This window comes from Pipistrellus kuhlii, unplaced genomic scaffold, assembly GCF_014108245.1.
Source record: "Pipistrellus kuhlii isolate mPipKuh1 unplaced genomic scaffold, mPipKuh1.p scaffold_m20_p_23, whole genome shotgun sequence".
Taxonomy (NCBI): domain Eukaryota; kingdom Metazoa; phylum Chordata; class Mammalia; order Chiroptera; family Vespertilionidae; genus Pipistrellus; species Pipistrellus kuhlii.
Window position 1 is genome coordinate 8986675 of NW_023425522.1, and position 16877 is coordinate 9003551.

At 60.8% G+C, this 16877-nt stretch overlaps 2 protein-coding genes across 10 annotated transcripts; one reads left to right on the forward strand and one right to left on the reverse strand.

Annotated features, from left to right (window-relative positions):
• Positions 1–18: 18 nt before the first annotated feature.
• On the reverse strand, positions 19–3785 carry LOC118726708. The gene is made up of 8 exons (XM_036451771.2): positions 3307–3785; positions 2855–2962; positions 2657–2704; positions 2104–2192; positions 1771–2010; positions 1211–1375; positions 991–1127; positions 19–447 (listed from the first exon to the last, which is right to left on the reverse strand). The coding sequence occupies exons 1-7, from the start codon at positions 3747–3749 to the stop codon at positions 1030–1032; spliced, it is 1191 nt and encodes a 396-aa protein (XP_036307664.2). The 5' UTR covers positions 3750–3785; the 3' UTR covers positions 19–447; positions 991–1029.
• An 830-nt stretch (positions 3786–4615) lies between these two features.
• NEURL4 (neuralized E3 ubiquitin protein ligase 4) lies at positions 4616–16789 on the forward strand. 9 transcript variants are annotated; one of them, XM_036451759.2, is made up of 29 exons: positions 4617–5118; positions 5997–6444; positions 6655–6720; positions 6865–7163; positions 7331–7442; positions 7530–7618; positions 8073–8145; positions 8286–8550; positions 8758–8939; positions 9260–9345; positions 9449–9621; positions 9720–9920; positions 10005–10081; positions 10205–10283; positions 10826–11001; positions 11084–11215; positions 11619–11764; positions 11888–12112; positions 12208–12306; positions 12395–12553; positions 12741–12905; positions 13412–13570; positions 13924–14103; positions 14434–14521; positions 14608–14715; positions 14861–15005; positions 15162–15274; positions 15354–15519; positions 16090–16789. In XM_036451759.2, the coding sequence occupies exons 1-29, from the start codon at positions 4837–4839 to the stop codon at positions 16292–16294; spliced, it is 4698 nt and encodes a 1565-aa protein (XP_036307652.1). In that variant the 5' UTR covers positions 4617–4836; the 3' UTR covers positions 16295–16789. The 9 variants fall into 9 exon arrangements, with proteins under 9 accessions (XP_036307659.1, XP_036307660.1, XP_036307652.1 ...); XM_036451760.2 differs by having other exon boundaries at positions 10826–10995; XM_036451761.2 differs by having other exon boundaries at positions 4618–5118; positions 9465–9627; positions 9722–9920.
• The last annotated feature ends 88 nt before the right edge of the window (positions 16790–16877 follow it).

A 16877-nucleotide genomic window follows, 5' to 3' on the forward strand; every position in this document is an offset into this window, starting at 1 on the left:
TCCTCAGTTTCTTCACCTGGAAGATGGGGATGGCCACCCCCGCCTCCAGGGTTGTTGTAAGAATTAAAGATGATACCAGGGAATTTATGTTGACCGAATCACACCAATCACTGCCACCCTGCTGCAGCTGGGCCTTCTCAGACTCCGAAGACCTCCTGGACTCCAGTTCCCCATGCTACTCCGAGCTTTCTTCTCTCCTCTTCTCTGCTGCTCGTGGGGGTTTCCTGTGTGCGAATCACCCTCCCTCCTCTCCTCTCTTCAGTGACTGAGCAGGTCCGCCTGGGCCCCCAATTCACAGCACCCAGACTGCTGCTCTTCGTCTCTTTATTTTCCACCCCGGGGGTGGTGAGGGCAGGGGAGGGCTGGCCCCCTCCCCATCTCCAGCTGGCTACATTTTCTATGGTGTGGCTTCTCCCTCCTCAGTCCATCAAAGCCGAAGGGATTCATCTGGAGAGAGGAGGAGGGCTTGGGTGAGTGTTTTCTTATAGCAGGCATGAGATCTGGCCCCTGTGACCCCTCAGGCTCCCTGGGACCTATCCTTAGCCCCTCTCCCTCCCTGGCCAGTGCATGCAGCCACTTGCCCCTGCCCAGGCTCATAGCTGCACTCCTTCTGGTTTGAGGAGTTTGGGTTGCTTCTGGTTTTCCTCTCTGAGCTTTGTGGGCTTGGGCAGTTCAGCCCCTTAGGTGCCAGACACCGACAGTAGCCAGACACTGCTTAGGACCCACTTCTTTGGAAAACAGGGAAGAACCAGGAGTGGGGTAGGTGGCAGAGAGAAGTTGGGAGGAGGCTTGGGACCGGTAGATGGTGTCAAGCTGGAGGGGGTCCCAACCACTTCTGGTCTTCGCGGCTGCTCTCTGGACACTGTAGGCCTTGCACACTAGGATGGTTAGGGCCTCAGCACCTGTTGCAGATCTGCTGGCCTAAAGGGAGTGGGGGCTTGGGGGGTGGGAGCTTGCCAAGAGCCAGGCCCAGTGACATGATGCGCTCACCAGGATGTAACGGTGTCCCTGTCACAGTCAGGGAGTTCTCTATGGCCTGTGATCCCGAAGGGGGCTTCCTCTGTGGTCCAGCGAACGGACCTCAGTTCCTGTGGAATTCTCACTTGCCCAGCTCAAGCGTGAAGAACCTGGAAGCATCCCCGATCAGGGTTGGAGCACCCATCAGTCTGTCAGCTCCCAGTCCTCCCGCCCCCAGGCTAACCGGACCCACTGTCACTGTCCGGCTGCTCATCTTCCGAGTCCTCCTTGAGCTCCGGGTGAGGCCAGCACCTCAGGTACCTTCCTTTGCTGTAATACTCCTTCCGCTGCACATCAGCCTCCTTGTCCGGCATGATTTTGGCCGAAGCTGGGGACTGATTTCTGAAGGTCAAGGAATCTGAGGAGTCACCCAAATTCATCTGTCCTACAGCCATCTCGGGTGCCCAGGTCCCTAGGTGCCCACTGTGACCTTCCCACCGCCAGAGGGGAGAAGCTCAAGCCCCAGGTTCTCATCCCACCTCTATACCTCCTTCTCTTTTAGGAAACCCTTAGTGACCTCTCCATCCCCCGCAGGTCTCGTGGTTGTTCTGCTTATCCTCATCAGCCAGACTTTCCTGGGGATTATCCTGATGGGGAACTTATCCCAACTGCCCCTCTGTCTCTCCTGGGGTCACCTCCCAGCATCACCTTCCCCTCAGGCAGCAGGGCCCTTGGCCAGTCCATGCACACTGAGGAAGAAGGCTCTGGACGACAATTCCCTTGAGTCCCAGGGGCCCCACCATCGCTACTAACCCTCAGTTTCTCGGATGTGGTTCCTGGTCACCAGGCCAATCTCATTTGGGGCTCCTCCGGCCAGTCCTCTTGCCTGGCCTCCCTCCACAGGCCTGGCCTCTGGGCCCAACATCACACCTCGACCGCCACTGCCCAAACTTTCACTACCCGCCTTGCTCTTCGACGGCCGCTTTTTCTGAGCGCTGAGGAACTTTCCTTCATCGTAGTGTGCCTTGCGGTGCTTCTCAAAACCAGCGGTGTCTGTGGGCCGGTTTGAGAACTCAGCTCTCCTGCCACGGTTCACTCCACCTCCCCTTTCCGTGCATTCCCCCCCCCTCCCCCCCCCCGTCTCACGTGTTTTGGAAAAGTTGTCGGAAGGCCCCGAGCTTCTGTTATCAGGATGCTGAAGGACCTTGGGGTAGAAACTGTCCATTGCTGCCAACCTGCAGGGGGTGAGGGGGAATCTAGTTGGGAGCAGTGACGTGTGAAAAGACCATGGGGGCAGCTGGTTGACTCCCCCACCTGCGCCTTGGCTGGATGAGGAATGAGGTCCTCCCATTTAGGGGACCGAAAAGCAGAACTGGCTCAGATTAGAGTTCAGGAGTGGAAGGAGGAAGACACGCATCCCTACTGATCTCCCGCAGGCCTCTCGCCTTTCTTTCTTTCTCTCTCTTTTTAAAAAAAATATATATTTTATTCATTTTTCACAGAGAGGAAGGGAGAGGGATAGGAAGTTAGAAACATAGATGAGAGAGAAACATCCACCAGCTGCCTCCTGCACACTCCCTACTGGGTAGGTGCCCACAACCAAGGTACATACCCCCTACCAGAATCGAACCTGGGACCCTAGAGTCTGCAGGCCAACGCTCTATCCACTGAGCCAAACCAGTTAGGGCAGGACTCTCACCTTTCAGCCAGGGCCTCGGGACTCACTGGGTAGGAGGGCTCATTCGGCCTGCAGAGGGAGGAAGCAGTGCAGAGAGGCGGTAGCATCCAGTCCCTGAGGCCTCTCCGCCTTCTCTCCCGCCTTCCCCGCCCTGCCCTTCCCCTCCGGTGAATAGGTAAGGGAGTCTGGGCTGGGGGATTGTGGCTGACAGCGCAGCACCTGTGGAAGGGAGTGCTCGGCTCATCCACCTTCATAAACCCGTAGTCCTTGTCAGCAGGGTGGTACGTGGTCATGATATTCATCTCATCCCAGTGTTGAGACTTTTTCCTGCAGTTGGGGAAGGACACAAAGAAGGGGTAGGAAACCTAGTGACCCCCTGCTCACAGTCCTCCCGAATTCTTTCAGTCATTCAAAAACTCCTTCTACCCCCTTGCCGTTCCAGAGAAACAGGAGGCCACGGATGAGGGTCACGCCTAAGGATGACCACGGACTACGTACCTAGAGTGCCTGTAGCCCTCTCCCAAAGACCTGGAACCTCCCATTTCCCACTCAATGGCCATCACATCTAGTTCTCAAGACTCCGCCCCTTCCCTCCTGGCTCGGCCCCCTCCAGTGTCCGTAACCCTCCCTCCTGGCTCCGTGCATCCTGCCAGATAAGCTGGGATCCTTACTTTTCCGCACTGGGGGATTTCTGTATCAAGGTGGGGTTGCTGGTTTTTAGGATGCTATGGGGCCGATCCTCAGAGGGTTTGTGAGGGTGCAAAGAAGTTGAACCGGAACGCGAACTGCATCCCGAGTCAGACGTCCCGGATGCACAGGTTCCAGGAACGGGGGGATTAGATCTGCCAGGGTATGTGCCAGTGTGGCCCACAACCTCCCCAGGATGCTGGTTGGGCCTGGACCCATGAGCCGCTTCCACTCCGGAGTGACGGAAGGAATCCGGGCTTCTAGATACTATTCCGGAGCGGCAGGAACCTTGGGACCAGAAAACTCCGGAGGGCAGCCCGGAGCCCGCCTCCATCCATGCGCTGCCTCCTGGCACTTCCCTGGCTGCCCCTCCAGGGGGTTCCTGGGTGAGGCTGCCAGCTGTCCCCCCAGACTCCTGCTTTTCCATTGCCCCACCAGGGGGCCCCGCTCAGCTACCCCGCCCCGCCCCCTCGCCCCACATGGCCCCGCCCCGAGGCCCCACCCCGCCGCTTCCGTCCACGGCTCCGGAGCCAGGACCGGCCCCTCCCCTCTGCCCCGGGGAGTCGCGGTGGGCGGAATGAAGACTATATAGGGGCCTCGGGCTGAGAGTTGCCCCTCCCTCAAAAATCTTTGTCTCTGGGGCTTGTTCCGGCTTTTCTCTGGTGGAGGGCGGGGGCGAGAAGCCTTGTGACCTCACAGTCATCCGACCTCAGCGCGAGCGCCGTTGCTGGGCTGGGGGCTTGATCATAGCTCTGGGGCAATTTTTTGGGGCCGTTAGCGCCGTAGCTTGAAATTGTCCGCCGGGGTTTCTTTGGGCTTTTTATTTATTAGCTTTAAAACCTAAGCATGAATAAACTGGAGTTCAAGGTGGGCTTGGCTGGAAACATCCGCAAGCCTTTTCCCCCCAAAAGTCGGCCGCTTTGCCTCTCACGAGAGGTGCGTTATAAAGTGGAAAGTGGAGGGACTGCGATCCTGTCGCAAGACACATCCGGCCTCGGCGGTGTGGAGGGCCGAGGTCTCCATGGTTAAAGCGACCGGTTCCCGGTCCCTGTTCACACAGCTTCGACGCTCGAAGCTGAAAGACCCCGCCTCCTCTTGCCGTAAAGCGACTACTTCGGGGCGTGGCCTGCCGCGACGGGGGCGGGGCTGCCGGCGCCGCTGCCGCAAAGCTGAAAGTGTTTCAGGCGCCGGCACCCCCCCTCCCGTCGTAAAGACGGCTGCGGCCGTCGTTTCTTTCACTGTCGTAAAAACTCCCAGCCCAAGTCTTCCCCGCTCTCGGAGCCACTCCATCACCTCTCCCTGCCGTAAAGCAAGCCTCCGACCCCGTCGTCCTTCTGTTCCCACCGGGTGGCCGTTAATTCCTTAGCCCTCAGCCCGGGATGCCTCAGTGCCCGGCAGTGCCGTAAAGCACACCTGGCCCCTGCCCCCGGTCCTATTCCTTCAGGGTGTTTGTGCACCGCCGTTGCTACGGTGCCGCCAAACGCGGCTGTCGTGCGGCCCCGGCGTCAGAGGCGATGGCGGCGGGGTCGGGTGGGAGTGGGGGGTCCGGGGGAGGCCCCGGGCCGGGGCCCGGTGGGGGTGGAGGCCCCGGCGGGAGCGGCCCAGGCCCGGGGTCTGGCGCGGCTTTGGGCAGCGGCGGGGAGCTGCACCCGCGCACGGGGCGCCTGGTCAGCCTGTCGGCCTGCGGGCGCACGGCGCGGCGGCAGCAGCCGGGCCAGGAGTTTAACCACGGGCTGGTGTTGAGCCGGGAACCCTTGCGCGATGGACGCGTCTTCACCGTCCGCATCGACCGCAAGGTGCGGAGCTGGGGCCGCAAAGCCAAGATGTGGAGGATGGTGGGAGGGACCAGAGGGAGACGGGTAGGTCAGCCAGCGGAACCACATCATTGGGTACCGAGGGGGGACCGACAGGCTCAGACGCCAGGTGACGTGCAGGGAGGGAGCAGGAACCCGAAGCATTCAGCCTGAGGGAGACCAGGAGAGCTTGAATTTCCTCAGGACCCAGGAGCAGGGGAGGGACACGGGCCCTCGCCCGCTAGAACGAGTAGGGAGCCAGCCCGGACAATGTCTGGGAGATGGAGGATGGAGAGATGTCAGAGACGTGATGGGCAGGGGAGAGAGATAACCGAGAAAGATCAGACCATTGAAGGACAAACTCAGGGTTGGATGGGGAAGATGGATCGGAGTGGGAGGTGTGTGTGATTTAGGGAAGAGGCCAGGTGCACGGAGACTGACTTTGGGCAGAGAAAAGCCAGAGCCTAGGAGAGAACTGGGCCAGGGAGAAGAGAAGGGAAGAGAATGATATATTATACAAGAGCACGGAATACGGACGCGGAGAGCTAGCTGTGAATGTGGGTGGCTGAGGAGCCACAGAGTCCAGTGAAGTTAGAGGGGGCGGGGAGCTGGAGCCAGGAAACTAGCCAGCATGGTGGGGAAAGGACAGATCAGACACTGAGCGGGGTACAGAGCAGAGTGGACCAGACCTCCCAGGGACAGAGTCAGAGAACCACTTGTGGGGCTGCGGCTCTGGGTTAGTGTGTCAAGTGAGAAAAGCCAGTTAAGCCGTCGGCGCGGTGGGGAGAGGAGGACACGGTGGCCTGTGAGTTGTGGTTTCCTAGTGGTGGGAGGCCCACTGGTGGCCCATCCTGAGCCTCTGTCCACCACCCCTATCACAGGTCAACTCCTGGAGTGGCTCCATTGAGATTGGGGTGACGGCACTGGACCCCAGTGTGCTGGACTTCCCGAGCAGCGCCACAGGGCTGAAGGGGGGTTCGTGGGTAGTGTCGGGCTGCTCGGTGCTGAGGGATGGACGTTCTGTGCTGGAGGAGTATGGTCAGGACCTGGACCAGCTTGGCGAAGGGGACCGTGTGGGCGTGGAGCGCACAGCGGCCGGGGAGCTGCGGCTCTGGGTGAATGGGCGGGATTGTGGTGTGGCCGCCACAGGCCTGCCTGCTCGCGTCTGGGCCGTCGTGGACCTTTACGGCAAGTGCACCCAAATCACTGTGCTGCCCCCGGAGCCAGGCTTCAGCTCCCCCACTCCCGTCCCCCCCACACCTGCCCTCGAGCCCGCCGCTGCCCCCGAAGATCCTGCCTTGGCTGAGCAGGGGACCTCTAGGGATGAAGGTGAGAACACAGCTAGGGCCGTGGTGGAGGGGAGGGGCCCAGGGGATGGCTGAAGGGAAAACCTAGGACAAGCGAGGCGGGGTGCGGGCAGGGCCACTCAGACCCCTGAGTGTGGTGAAGGGGAGCAGGGGCTGGAGGAGGGGTCTCCTGGCTGGGGGCTCTGCCGCAGGGCCGAACCCTTATCCCCCTCCCGTCCTGCCTGGTTCCCAGCCTTCATGGTGTCCCCAGCACAGGCCCGGCCGGAGACGTTTCCTAACAGCCTTGAGTCGCATAATGGTGAGGGCTCCCGGGCGGCCCGGGAAGGGGAGTGGGGATGAGGCGGACAAGGGGGGGACCTCAGGAGAGGGGTAAGGAGAGCACTGCGGGCCCCAGGGCGCAGGGCCTCACTCACGTCGGCTTGCCTTCCGCCCCGCTGCGTAGACTTTGCCGGCATGGAGCTGTCTGAGGTGGTGAGCAACGCCATCCTGTCGGCCTATAACGGGGGGCTCCTCAATGTGAACCTGAGCTCCCCGCCAGCCGGGGAAGCGCTAGGGCCCAGCTGTGCCGCCACCTCCCCCGTCCTCACGTCCAACGACGCCCTGCTCTTCCACGAGAAGTGTGGGACGCTCATCAAACTCAGCAACAACAACAAGACGGCGGAGCGGCGCCGGCCCCTGGACGAATTCAACAACGGGGTCGTCATGACCAACCGCCCGCTCCGGGACAACGAGATGTTTGAGGTGCGCAGGCGCCAGGCCTGGCGGCACCTCGCCCGCTGGGAGCTGAAGACGAAGAAGACGGGGCTTGCTCCTCGCTCCGGGAAGGGCGGGGGCTGGGGAAGGACCAGGGGCGGGACTCCCTTCCCTCCATTTACATGCCCGCCTCTCCCTTCCAATCTCCCACCCAGATCCGCATCGACAAGCTCGTGGATAAGTGGTCGGGCTCCATTGAGATTGGCGTCACCACCCACAACCCCAACAATTTGGAATACCCAGCCACCATGACCAATCTGCAGTCAGGTACCAGCGCTGGCGGGTGGGGGGCGGGGGCCTGGGGAACTGCGGTGAAGGAAACTCGTCCCCTGACCAGGCTGTGCTTCCCCCTAGGCACCATCATGATGAGCGGCTGCGGGATTCTCACCAACGGCAAGGGCACCCGCCGGGAGTACTGTGAGTTCAGCCTGGACGAGCTGCAGGTGAGGGGCCAGCCCGCTGCGTCCCTGCCCGGGCCTTGATCTTTTGCCGAAAGGTTCTAAGCAGGCAGGGCTGCCCGCAGCCAGGCACTCAGTTTGTAAGTTGGGTGGGTTCCGTTCCTCTTGCTGGTTGGCCGTGTGTGATGGTGGCCGGAGGCCAGAAGCTTACCCTCTTGGGTAGTTGTTCCTTTCCTGCAGAGTCTAAAATGAGCCCGTTAGCGGGGTTTTACAGATCGTCGTGAGGGTTAAGCAAGTTCCTGGCTGTCAGGGGACTTCCGGAGTTACCGGAGGGCTCGCAGAAGCATCAGGGCGGTCGGAGGACGGGAGGACTTGGCAGCTGTCCCCTGGGACGTGGGAGGTGGGAAGACTCGGGGGCTGCTCCGTGCTCGTGGTTCCCGTGTCCGGAGCCTGATTGTGGATGAACTCCAGACTGTTCTTTTTTGTTCGTCTTGAATAGGAGGGTGACCACATTGGTCTCACAAGGAAGTCCAACTCTGCCCTCCACTTCTTCATTAACGGCATCGATCAAGGTCAGGGGAAGTCAGAGGGCTGGCGGGCCGGGGCTCCCCGGGGGGTGGTCTGTACCTCATCCTCCTGCCTCTGGATTCTCCGTCTCTATATTTGACTCTTCTCTCCTTACCCCCCATTCCTGTGCCTTCCACCCCCACAGGCGTGGCTACCCCATTGACGCCCCCAGTGGTGTATGGTGTGGTAGACTTGTATGGGATGGCAGTGAAGGTGACCATCGTCCACAATAACAACCATAGCGACCGTCTGCGCAGGAACAATGCCATCCTGCGGGCGCTGTCCCCTGAGGGTGCCCTCCGCCGAGCTGCTCCCGCTGCCCAGGCTGAACCCGAGCGGCTGCTCTTCCACCCCAACTGTGGGCAGAAGGCAGCCATCACCCACGAGGGACGCACGGCTCTGAGGCCCCAGTATGGCCCAAGGGGTGGGGAGAAGCCTGCAGAAGGGGCTCTTACGGGATTGGGGGAAGGGGTGAGGAAGTGGGAGGTATAAGGAGTCTGGTCTGGGCTGTCCTGGGCAGGAGGGGGGAGCCTTCTGAGTTTGCTGTTTACCTGGTTGGCTCGGGCATGTTTGGAGTTTGCGTTGGGGGTCTGAGTCCCCGCTTGCTGTGCCCTCAGTGCCACCGATGACTTCAATCACGGCGTGGTGCTGAGCAGCAGGGCCCTGCGGGACGGAGAGGTATTCCAGGTGCGCATCGACAAGATGGTGGACAAATGGGCTGGCTCCATTGAGATTGGTGTCACCACCCACAACCCTGCCTACCTCCAATTGCCCTCCACCATGACCAACTTGCGTTCTGGTGAGCTCCCGAGAGGGGCAGGGCCAGAAGAGGGTCCTAGGGAGGAAGCCCCTCGCGGCCCTGGCGCGAGCTCGCCAGCCAGCCCCTTTTCACTGTCACACGTGTCACACGGTGACGGCCGGGCCAGTGGCCGAGGACAGCCCCAGACAGGGCTGCACTGGCGTGAGAACAGCCTTTTCTCGTCTTCCTCTGGGGAAAAGCCGGCTGTCAGGGGAAAGGCAGGCTGGGCTAAGGCTTCGGGGAGCAGCGTGGGGGCCACTCTGTAAAGGAGGGGAGTCCTGGCTCCCCCCTCATGTCCTCTGCTGCTCCTTGGCCCCCAGGGACCTGGATGATGACTGGGAACGGGGTGATGCACAATGGGACAACCATCTTGGATGAATACGGGCACAACCTGGACCGCCTCAAGGTGGGAGAGCAGACGTGCCGGAGGCCTCGGCAGCGGGGAGCAGGCCGGGGCGGCTGCTGCAGGACCAGCCCAGGCAGGGCCTCTGCCTGACTCCTCACTCCAGCCCCGCTCCTTCCAAGGCAGGGGACACGGTGGGCGTGGTTCGCAGGGAGGACGGGACTCTCCACTTCTTTGTCAACGGGATGACGCAGGGCCCTGCCGCCTGGAACGTGCCCCCGGGTGTCTATGCTGTTGTGGATCTCTACGGCCAGGCTGCCCAGGCCACCATTGTGGACGCCCTGGGTGAGGGCCGGGCTGGGCAGGGGCAGGGCGGGGGGTGGCCTCCGGAGGCCCCAGAGACAACTGCATGCCTAACGGGCGATGCCCCCTCTTGCAGAGGTGACCCCGGTCCCTGAGCCTCTCCCTGAGGGGAACAACCAGGCGTCTCCGAGCTCCCCATCGTCGGGGGCCGGGGGCTCCGACCTCCGCTTCCACCAGCTGCACGGCAGCAACGCGGTCATCACGAACGGGGGCCGCACCGCGCTCCGCCACAACTGCCGCAGCGAGTTCAACGACGCCATCGTCATCTCCAACCGGTCAGTGTCCGGGCGGGGCTGCCCCGCTCCCGCTCCCGCCTGAGCAACCCACAGGGCCTGTCTGATGGCCGCTCTCCCGGGCAGGGCCCTGCGGGACGGCGAGCTGTTCGAGATTGTCATTCAGAAGATGGTGGACCGCTGGTCAGGCTCCATTGAGGCTGGTGAGGGGCAGCTGTGTGTGTGTGTGTGTGTGTGTGTGTGTGTGTGGGCCTGTGCCTATTGGGGGAGGTGCTGCCTGCCAGGGCCTAGGGGCCTGGCTCTGACCTTCCCCGGCCTCCTCACAGGAGTGACTGCTATCCGGCCAGAGGACCTGGAATTCCCCAACACTATGACGGACATTGACTACGATACTTGGATGCTGAGGTGGGCTGCTTGCTTTGGGACCAGCTGGGTGGGTCTGGTGGAGCTGGCTGGACAAGGAAAGCAGGGTTTCAGGCTGCTCCTGTGATAGACGAGGGCCGTGGTCGGCAAACTGCGGCTCTCAAGCCACATGCGGCTCTTTGGCCCCTTGAGTGTGGCTCTTCCACAAAATGCCATGGCCTGGGCGAGTCTATTTTGAAGAAGTGGTGTTAGAAGTTTAAGTTTAAAAAATTCGGCTCTCAAAAGAAATTCCAATCGTTGTCCTGTTGATATTTGGCTCTGTTGACTAATAATGAGTTTGCCGACCACTGGGCTAGGGGATCTGACTACCTCTTCTCTTTAATTCTGGGAACCCACCCCCCTCCTTCCTCACAGGGTACTAATGCTTTTTCATGAGCTCCTGGGGATGTAGGAGACAGGATTGGGTCTCAGACCCCAGGTTGAGATGCTAATCCAAGGCACTGGGAGTTCTGCCAGGCAGACTGGGCGGGGACCGGTGTGGGGAGGAAGCTGGGAGGCTGAGCTCCCCCCTGCCCTCCCGCCAGTGGCACAGCCATCATGCAAGATGGCAACACGATGCGCAACAACTACGGGTGCGACCTCGACGCGCTGGGCACAGGCGCCCGCATCGGCATGATGCGAACCTCCAAGGGCGACCTGCACTACTTCATCAACGGCCAGGACCAGGGCGCCGCCTGCTCAGGCTTGCCTCCGGGTAAAGGTGACTATTCTGTGGCTTCCGACCTGCCACCCCCAGCCTGGCCGTGCAGGCGCCCAGGCTCTGACTCCCGCTCTCCTCCCAGAGGTGTATGCGGTAGTGGATCTCTATGGCCAGTGCGTCCAAGTGTCCATCACCAATGCCACCGGCCCCATGGACAACAGCCTGGCAACCAGCAACACCGCTACCGAGAAGTCATTCCCCCTGCTCTCCCCAGGTTCAGCCGACAGGGAGGGAGGTGGGCTCTACTTGCTGCCGGGGCCTGAGAGAGACAGCTTCCGGGTCAGGGAAGCTGCTCAGGACAGGCTGGCTGCAGCCGCTACCGGCAAAGGGGAGGGAGCAACCCGGGGTGGACAGCAGCCAGGAAGAGGGCAGGGCGATGCCTGGCACACAGGGCCTGGGTGCTTCCTTGCCACCCAGGGGCTAGGACGTCATAAGCTGGGTCTACCAGGTTTGGGGATGAGTCTGAAGGTGGTGAAAAGAGGTGTCACAGGTAAAGGGGTGATGTCAGATGGGACCTTTATGTCCACTCCCTGTTTCACCTGAAAGCTTTGCTCTGTGTGCTGTCTGAAGCTCGCTGCCCTAATTCTACTGTGTTCTCTGGCACCATCTTTCCTCAGTGGCCGGCGTGGCTCACCGGTTCCACGGTGTTTGCGGCAAGAATGTCACTCTGGAGGAAGATGGCACAAAGGCGGTGCGGGCAGCTGGCTATGCTCACGGCCTTGTCTTTAGCACCAAGGAGCTCAAGACGGAGGAAGTGTTTGAGGTGGGCTGTGGAGAGATGACAAAGGAGGCTTCCAGTCCCTTCACACAGGACCAGCCTGCTTCCTACCTACCCCCCTTAGCCCCCATCTATTCCAATAGTTGCAGCTCCTACTTTCTCACGCAGGTGAAAGTGGAAGAGCTGGACGAGAAGTGGGCGGGCTCCCTGCGGATAGGGCTAACGACACTGGCACCAGGGGAGATGGGGCCCGGAGCAGCTGGTGGCCCGGGGGTGCCTCCCTCGCTGCCTGAGCTCCGGACAAAGACCACCTGGATGGTGTCCAGCTGTGAAGTGCGGCGTGACGGGCTGCTCCAGAGGATGAACTACGGCCGGAACCTCGAGAGGCTGGGGGTGAAGCGCTGGGTCTGGGGAACAGGGTGGGGCTGGGAGGTGGGGAGGCAGGGGAGGTGGGCTGAGCCTCTGTCCTCATCTCCCCTTGGTCCTAGGTGGGGAGCCGTGTGGGCATTCGCCGGGGGGCAGATGACTCGATGCACATCCTGGTGGATGGCGAGGACATGGGGCCTGCAGCCACTGGCATTGCCAAGGTAGACAGACCCCGATTTGCCTTGAATTCTGGGAGTGGGTTGAGGTCTGCCACTCGTCCGTCTCCAACTTCCTGTTGTGTGCCTCCAGAGCGTGTGGGCTGTGCTGGATCTCTACGGGCCCGTGCGGAGCGTGTCTATCGTCAGCTCCACGCGGCTGGAGGAGCCAGAAGGCACCCAGCCCCCCTCCCCCAGCTCCGACACTGGAAGTGAAGGTGACGAGGACGAGGACGAGGAGCACGGCCTGGGAGTAAGGCTGCCGCAGGGCCCTTGGGGCACACGGAGGAGCGTTGGTGGGCCGTCGGCCACCAGATTGTCTCTGGGTTCCCCAGTCCTGCCCAGGGTGGAGAGGAGCTTACACGCACGAGCTCTGAACTCTAGGGGGGGTTGGGCCTCACCTTGGCAACCCTAGCAGCTCAATCTCTTCTCCACACCAGGGCGAGGACCAAGTGGCCATTATGCCTACAGCCCTTGAATTCCTGGAGAACCATGGGAAGAATATCCTCCTGTCCAACGGGAACCGTACAGCTACCCGGGTGGCCAGCTACAACCAGGGCATCGTTGTCATCAGCCAGCCCCTGGTGCCCCAGCTGCTGGTCCAGGTGGGCCTTCCTTTTTGTCCTCTCCTGGTCCCCAGCAACTCCTGCTCAGGGTGACCCAGGGCCAGCCTTCCTGGAGCAAGGCCTTTCCGGATCGAGGACAGTGAGAGGCATGTCCTTTGAATGACTTTCTGTGGTGGGAGGTGCAGGTCAGTGCCCGCTTGGTACCTAGTGAGGGAAGCCGGAGAGGAGCTGGGGGATTCCAGGGAAGATGCCGGATCCTGTGTGTGGGAGCAGGGAGGGCTTTCCAGAGGGGCCCTTTTGCTGCCCCTACAGACAGCACTGTCAGCCAGGGGGAGGGAGCCTCTAGGGACAGGAATCCTTGCAGAGTCCACAGCAAGAGCAAGGCTGAGAGGAGAGGAAATCACTGAACTTGCAGTTTCTAGTCCCTCCACACGTGAGAAGGGCAGCATCCCAGGCCGCACTCTGGGCGGTGTGAGCAGCAGGCTGTGCTGGGTGGTGGCCTCTTTCCCAGGAGCCATGACGGGAGTAGCCGCCTTCTCTCCCAGGTGCGGATAGACTTCCTGAACCGCCAGTGGACGTCTTCCCTTGTCCTGGGAGTCATCACCTGCCCGCCCGAGAGGCTGAACTTCCCTGCGTCTGCCTGTGCCCTTAAACGGGCAGCCTGGCTGCTGCGGGGCCACGGGGTCTTCCACAACGGCCTCAAGGTGGGTGGGGAGCGTGGAGGAGGGAGGGGCTGCCAAAAAGAAGGAGCGGGGCCCTGGGCGTGGAGGTAGGTCTGTCACAGACATGAAGCGGGAGCACTGCAGTGAGTGGACTGACACAGGGCGCGAGTGTCATCTGGACAGTCTCCGGCTGGCTGCCTCCTGAGCTGTAACACTGAGAATGTTGCAGGGGGGAGGGAGGTGGCGTCTGGGTCATTGAAGCAGAGGGTGGAACCCAGACTGTGGGCAAGTGTGGAGGCAAGGCCCGAGGACTGGACCTGAAGCAGCGTGAAGGGTGGGGTGGCTGCTGCTGGTGGGCGTCTGCTCGGGGAAGACAGTGGGTCTCTCCTTCCCAGATCTGTGAGAAGTTTGGGCCAAATCTTGACACGTGTCCTGAAGGCACCGTCCTGGGACTGCGGCTCGACAGCTCTGGGGGACTGCATCTCCATGTCAACGGGATGGACCAGGGGGTGGCTGTGCCCGATGTCCCCCAGCCCTGCCATGCCCTCGTGGACCTCTACGGGCAGTGTGAGCAGGTCAGTGGCAGTGGAGGCCGGGAGGAGGGATGCCTGGAGACTTCTGTCCAGGTAAAGGGGAAGTTCAAGGAGGAGATCAGGAGGCTCTAGAGTAGGGGTGTCGAACTCAATCAGAGAAGGGGCCAAAATCTAAAATCCAGCCTAAATCGCGGGCCGAATGGTTTACTGAACAGTCATAAACTGTCATTGTGATGGAAATGCAGCGGAGTGCAGTGATGACAGCGCGGTGCGGGCCACATTGCAAGGCCTGGCGGGACGGATTTGGCCCGCGGGCCTTGTGTTTGACACATGTGCTCTAGAGGATGGTGACTCTGGCTTGCTGTGCTGCAGGTGACAATTGTGAGCCCTGAACCGGGAGCTGCCAGTTTGAAGAGTACTGGAACCCAAGGGGACATGGAGAAAGCTGACATGGTGGACGGTGAGCCAGCCCAAAGGGACCAGGATCTAACCCAGCCCATCCCTCCAGTCCATCTCCCATGACCTGAGCCACATTTGCTCCCTCAGGGATCAAGGAGAGCGTATGCTGGGGCCCACCGTCAGCTGCCAGCCCTCTCAAGAGCTGCGAGTACCATGCCCTTTGCTCCCGATTCCAAGAACTGCTGCTGCTTCCTGGTGAGTCCCAGCCCCCTAGGATCTGCCTTGCTCCCTGGACGGGTGCAGGGCCATGCTGAGAGCCAGAGACCAGTCAGAGGAGGCTGTGTAGTTGAGACCCAGAACAGGAGCCATAGCAGCGAGCCTGCCACTTGCTCTCCCGCAGAGGATTATTTCATGCCTCAACCAAAGCGGAGCCTGTGCTACTGTGAGTCTTGCCGGAAGATGCGAGGGGACGAAGCCCATCGGCGCCGTGGGGAGCCTCCCCGGGAATACGCCCTGCCCTTCGGCTGGTGCAGGTTCAACCTCAGGTACAGATGAGGCATGCATCCCTCTTACTGTTCTTTGCCCCCTTGAAAAAGGAAAGCCCCAAGAGGTGCATGGAAGTGACTGAACTGCATGCCTAGGGAATGCCCTTGGGGAGCCAGTAACCCTTGTCCCATCTGCCCTATCTGCCCACTTCCTAGAGTGAACCCTCACCTGGAGGCTGGGACACTGACCAAGAAGTGGCACATGGCATATCACGGCAGCAATGCGGCCGCCGTCCGGAGAGTGCTGGACCGAGGGGAGCTGGGAGCAGGTACTGTAGCTCTGACAGAGTCAGAGCGGCTGGGCCTGTGGGCGGGGCCTGTGGGCTACTCTGACCCAGTTCTCCTCAGGTTCTGCCTCCATCCTGAGCTGCCGGCCCCTGAAGGGAGAGCCCAGGGGAGGGTTTGAGGAGCCGGGTGAGAACTGTGCACCTCCCCGGGAGGAGCAGCCCCCTCCAGTGCTGCTTTCTCCCTCCCTCCAATATGCTGGGGCCGAGACCCTGGCATCCAAAGTGCAGTAAGTACACAAGAGATGCCCCAGGGCCGCTTGGCTCTCCATGATTTGCTCTCTCCTTTTCCACCTTGTTTTTTTGGTTCCTCAGTCTGCACCCAGCCCTTTCTCAGTGTAGCTCAGTGGTTGAGCATTGACCTATGAACCAGGAGGTCACGGTTCAATCCTGGTCAGAACATATGCCTAGGTTGTGAGTTGGATCCCCAGTAGGGGGCATGCAGAAGGCAGCCAATCAATGATTTTCATCATTGATGTTTCTCTCTCTCTCTCTCTCTCCCCCACCCCCTCTCTCCTTTGTGCTCTCTGAAATAAATAAAAACATTTTTTAAAAAGTGTAGTTGGAGCAGGCATATTAAAAAGGGTAGTCAGGGTGGATATCACTAAGGCTGGAGAAGAGATGAGGGAGTTAGCTGAGCGGGCACTGGGAACAAGGCCATTTAGAGTAGAGGGAACAGCTAAGCCAGGTCCCTATAACGTAGAAGTGATTCCTGGGACTAACAGGCCCCGTAGCTGCAGTTAGGAGAGGTGACTGTGGCCAGAGGCCTCACCGCCCTGTATCTGCTTTTTGCCTGACAGATTTTGGGACCCCAAATTCCAGCGGACACACCAGGCCCAGGTGGCATTCCAGGTGTGTGTGCGCCCTGGCTCCTACACCCCCGGCCCTCCTTCCGTGATCCTCAGAGAACCTCCTGACCCTCACTTCAGCCCAGCCGAACTTGAGTGGGTAACCAAGGAGAAGGGGGCCACACTCCTCTATGCCCTGCTGGTACGGGTGGAATGAGGGAGTGAGACCTCACTACTACAAGCACAGTTGGGCCTCGGGCCCGTGGACTCCGAGTGACGACTGCCTCCGCCTCATTCCAGTGGCCCACAGCATGCATGGTGCTCATTCTGGCAGATGCGCAGGAGCATGGAGGCAGCCTCAGATTTAGGTGGGAAGTGGAGGACATCTCCATGTCCAGAGCCTCAGAACACTCTGAAGTGGAGGAGCTGGTGGGGAACCCAGTTCCAGGCCCTGGGTAACCCCTCTTCATGCACTGATTTGGGGAACACGACTCCCTCTGACTCCCTCCCCTGTATCACTTAATTTATTTCCGTTTTTGTTCCTGGTTACTGTGAATTCCAGAGGAGTCTCCCTGTGCCCCACATGAAGCTGCTTTTTCCGGTGGCCACCAGGCAGGAAAGGGGAAGGGCGGGCGCAGTGGAGGGTTTGGGTCCTCTGTACAGTTGTCATGACTCTGATTTCGAAGGAGCCAATAAACACCGTCTCTGAGCACCTGCGTCGCCTCTCTTGCACTTCCTGAGGGCGTTCCTGGCCGGCCTGGTCAGGTGCCCAACCGCGGGACCAGAGCTGGCCCGGGCGG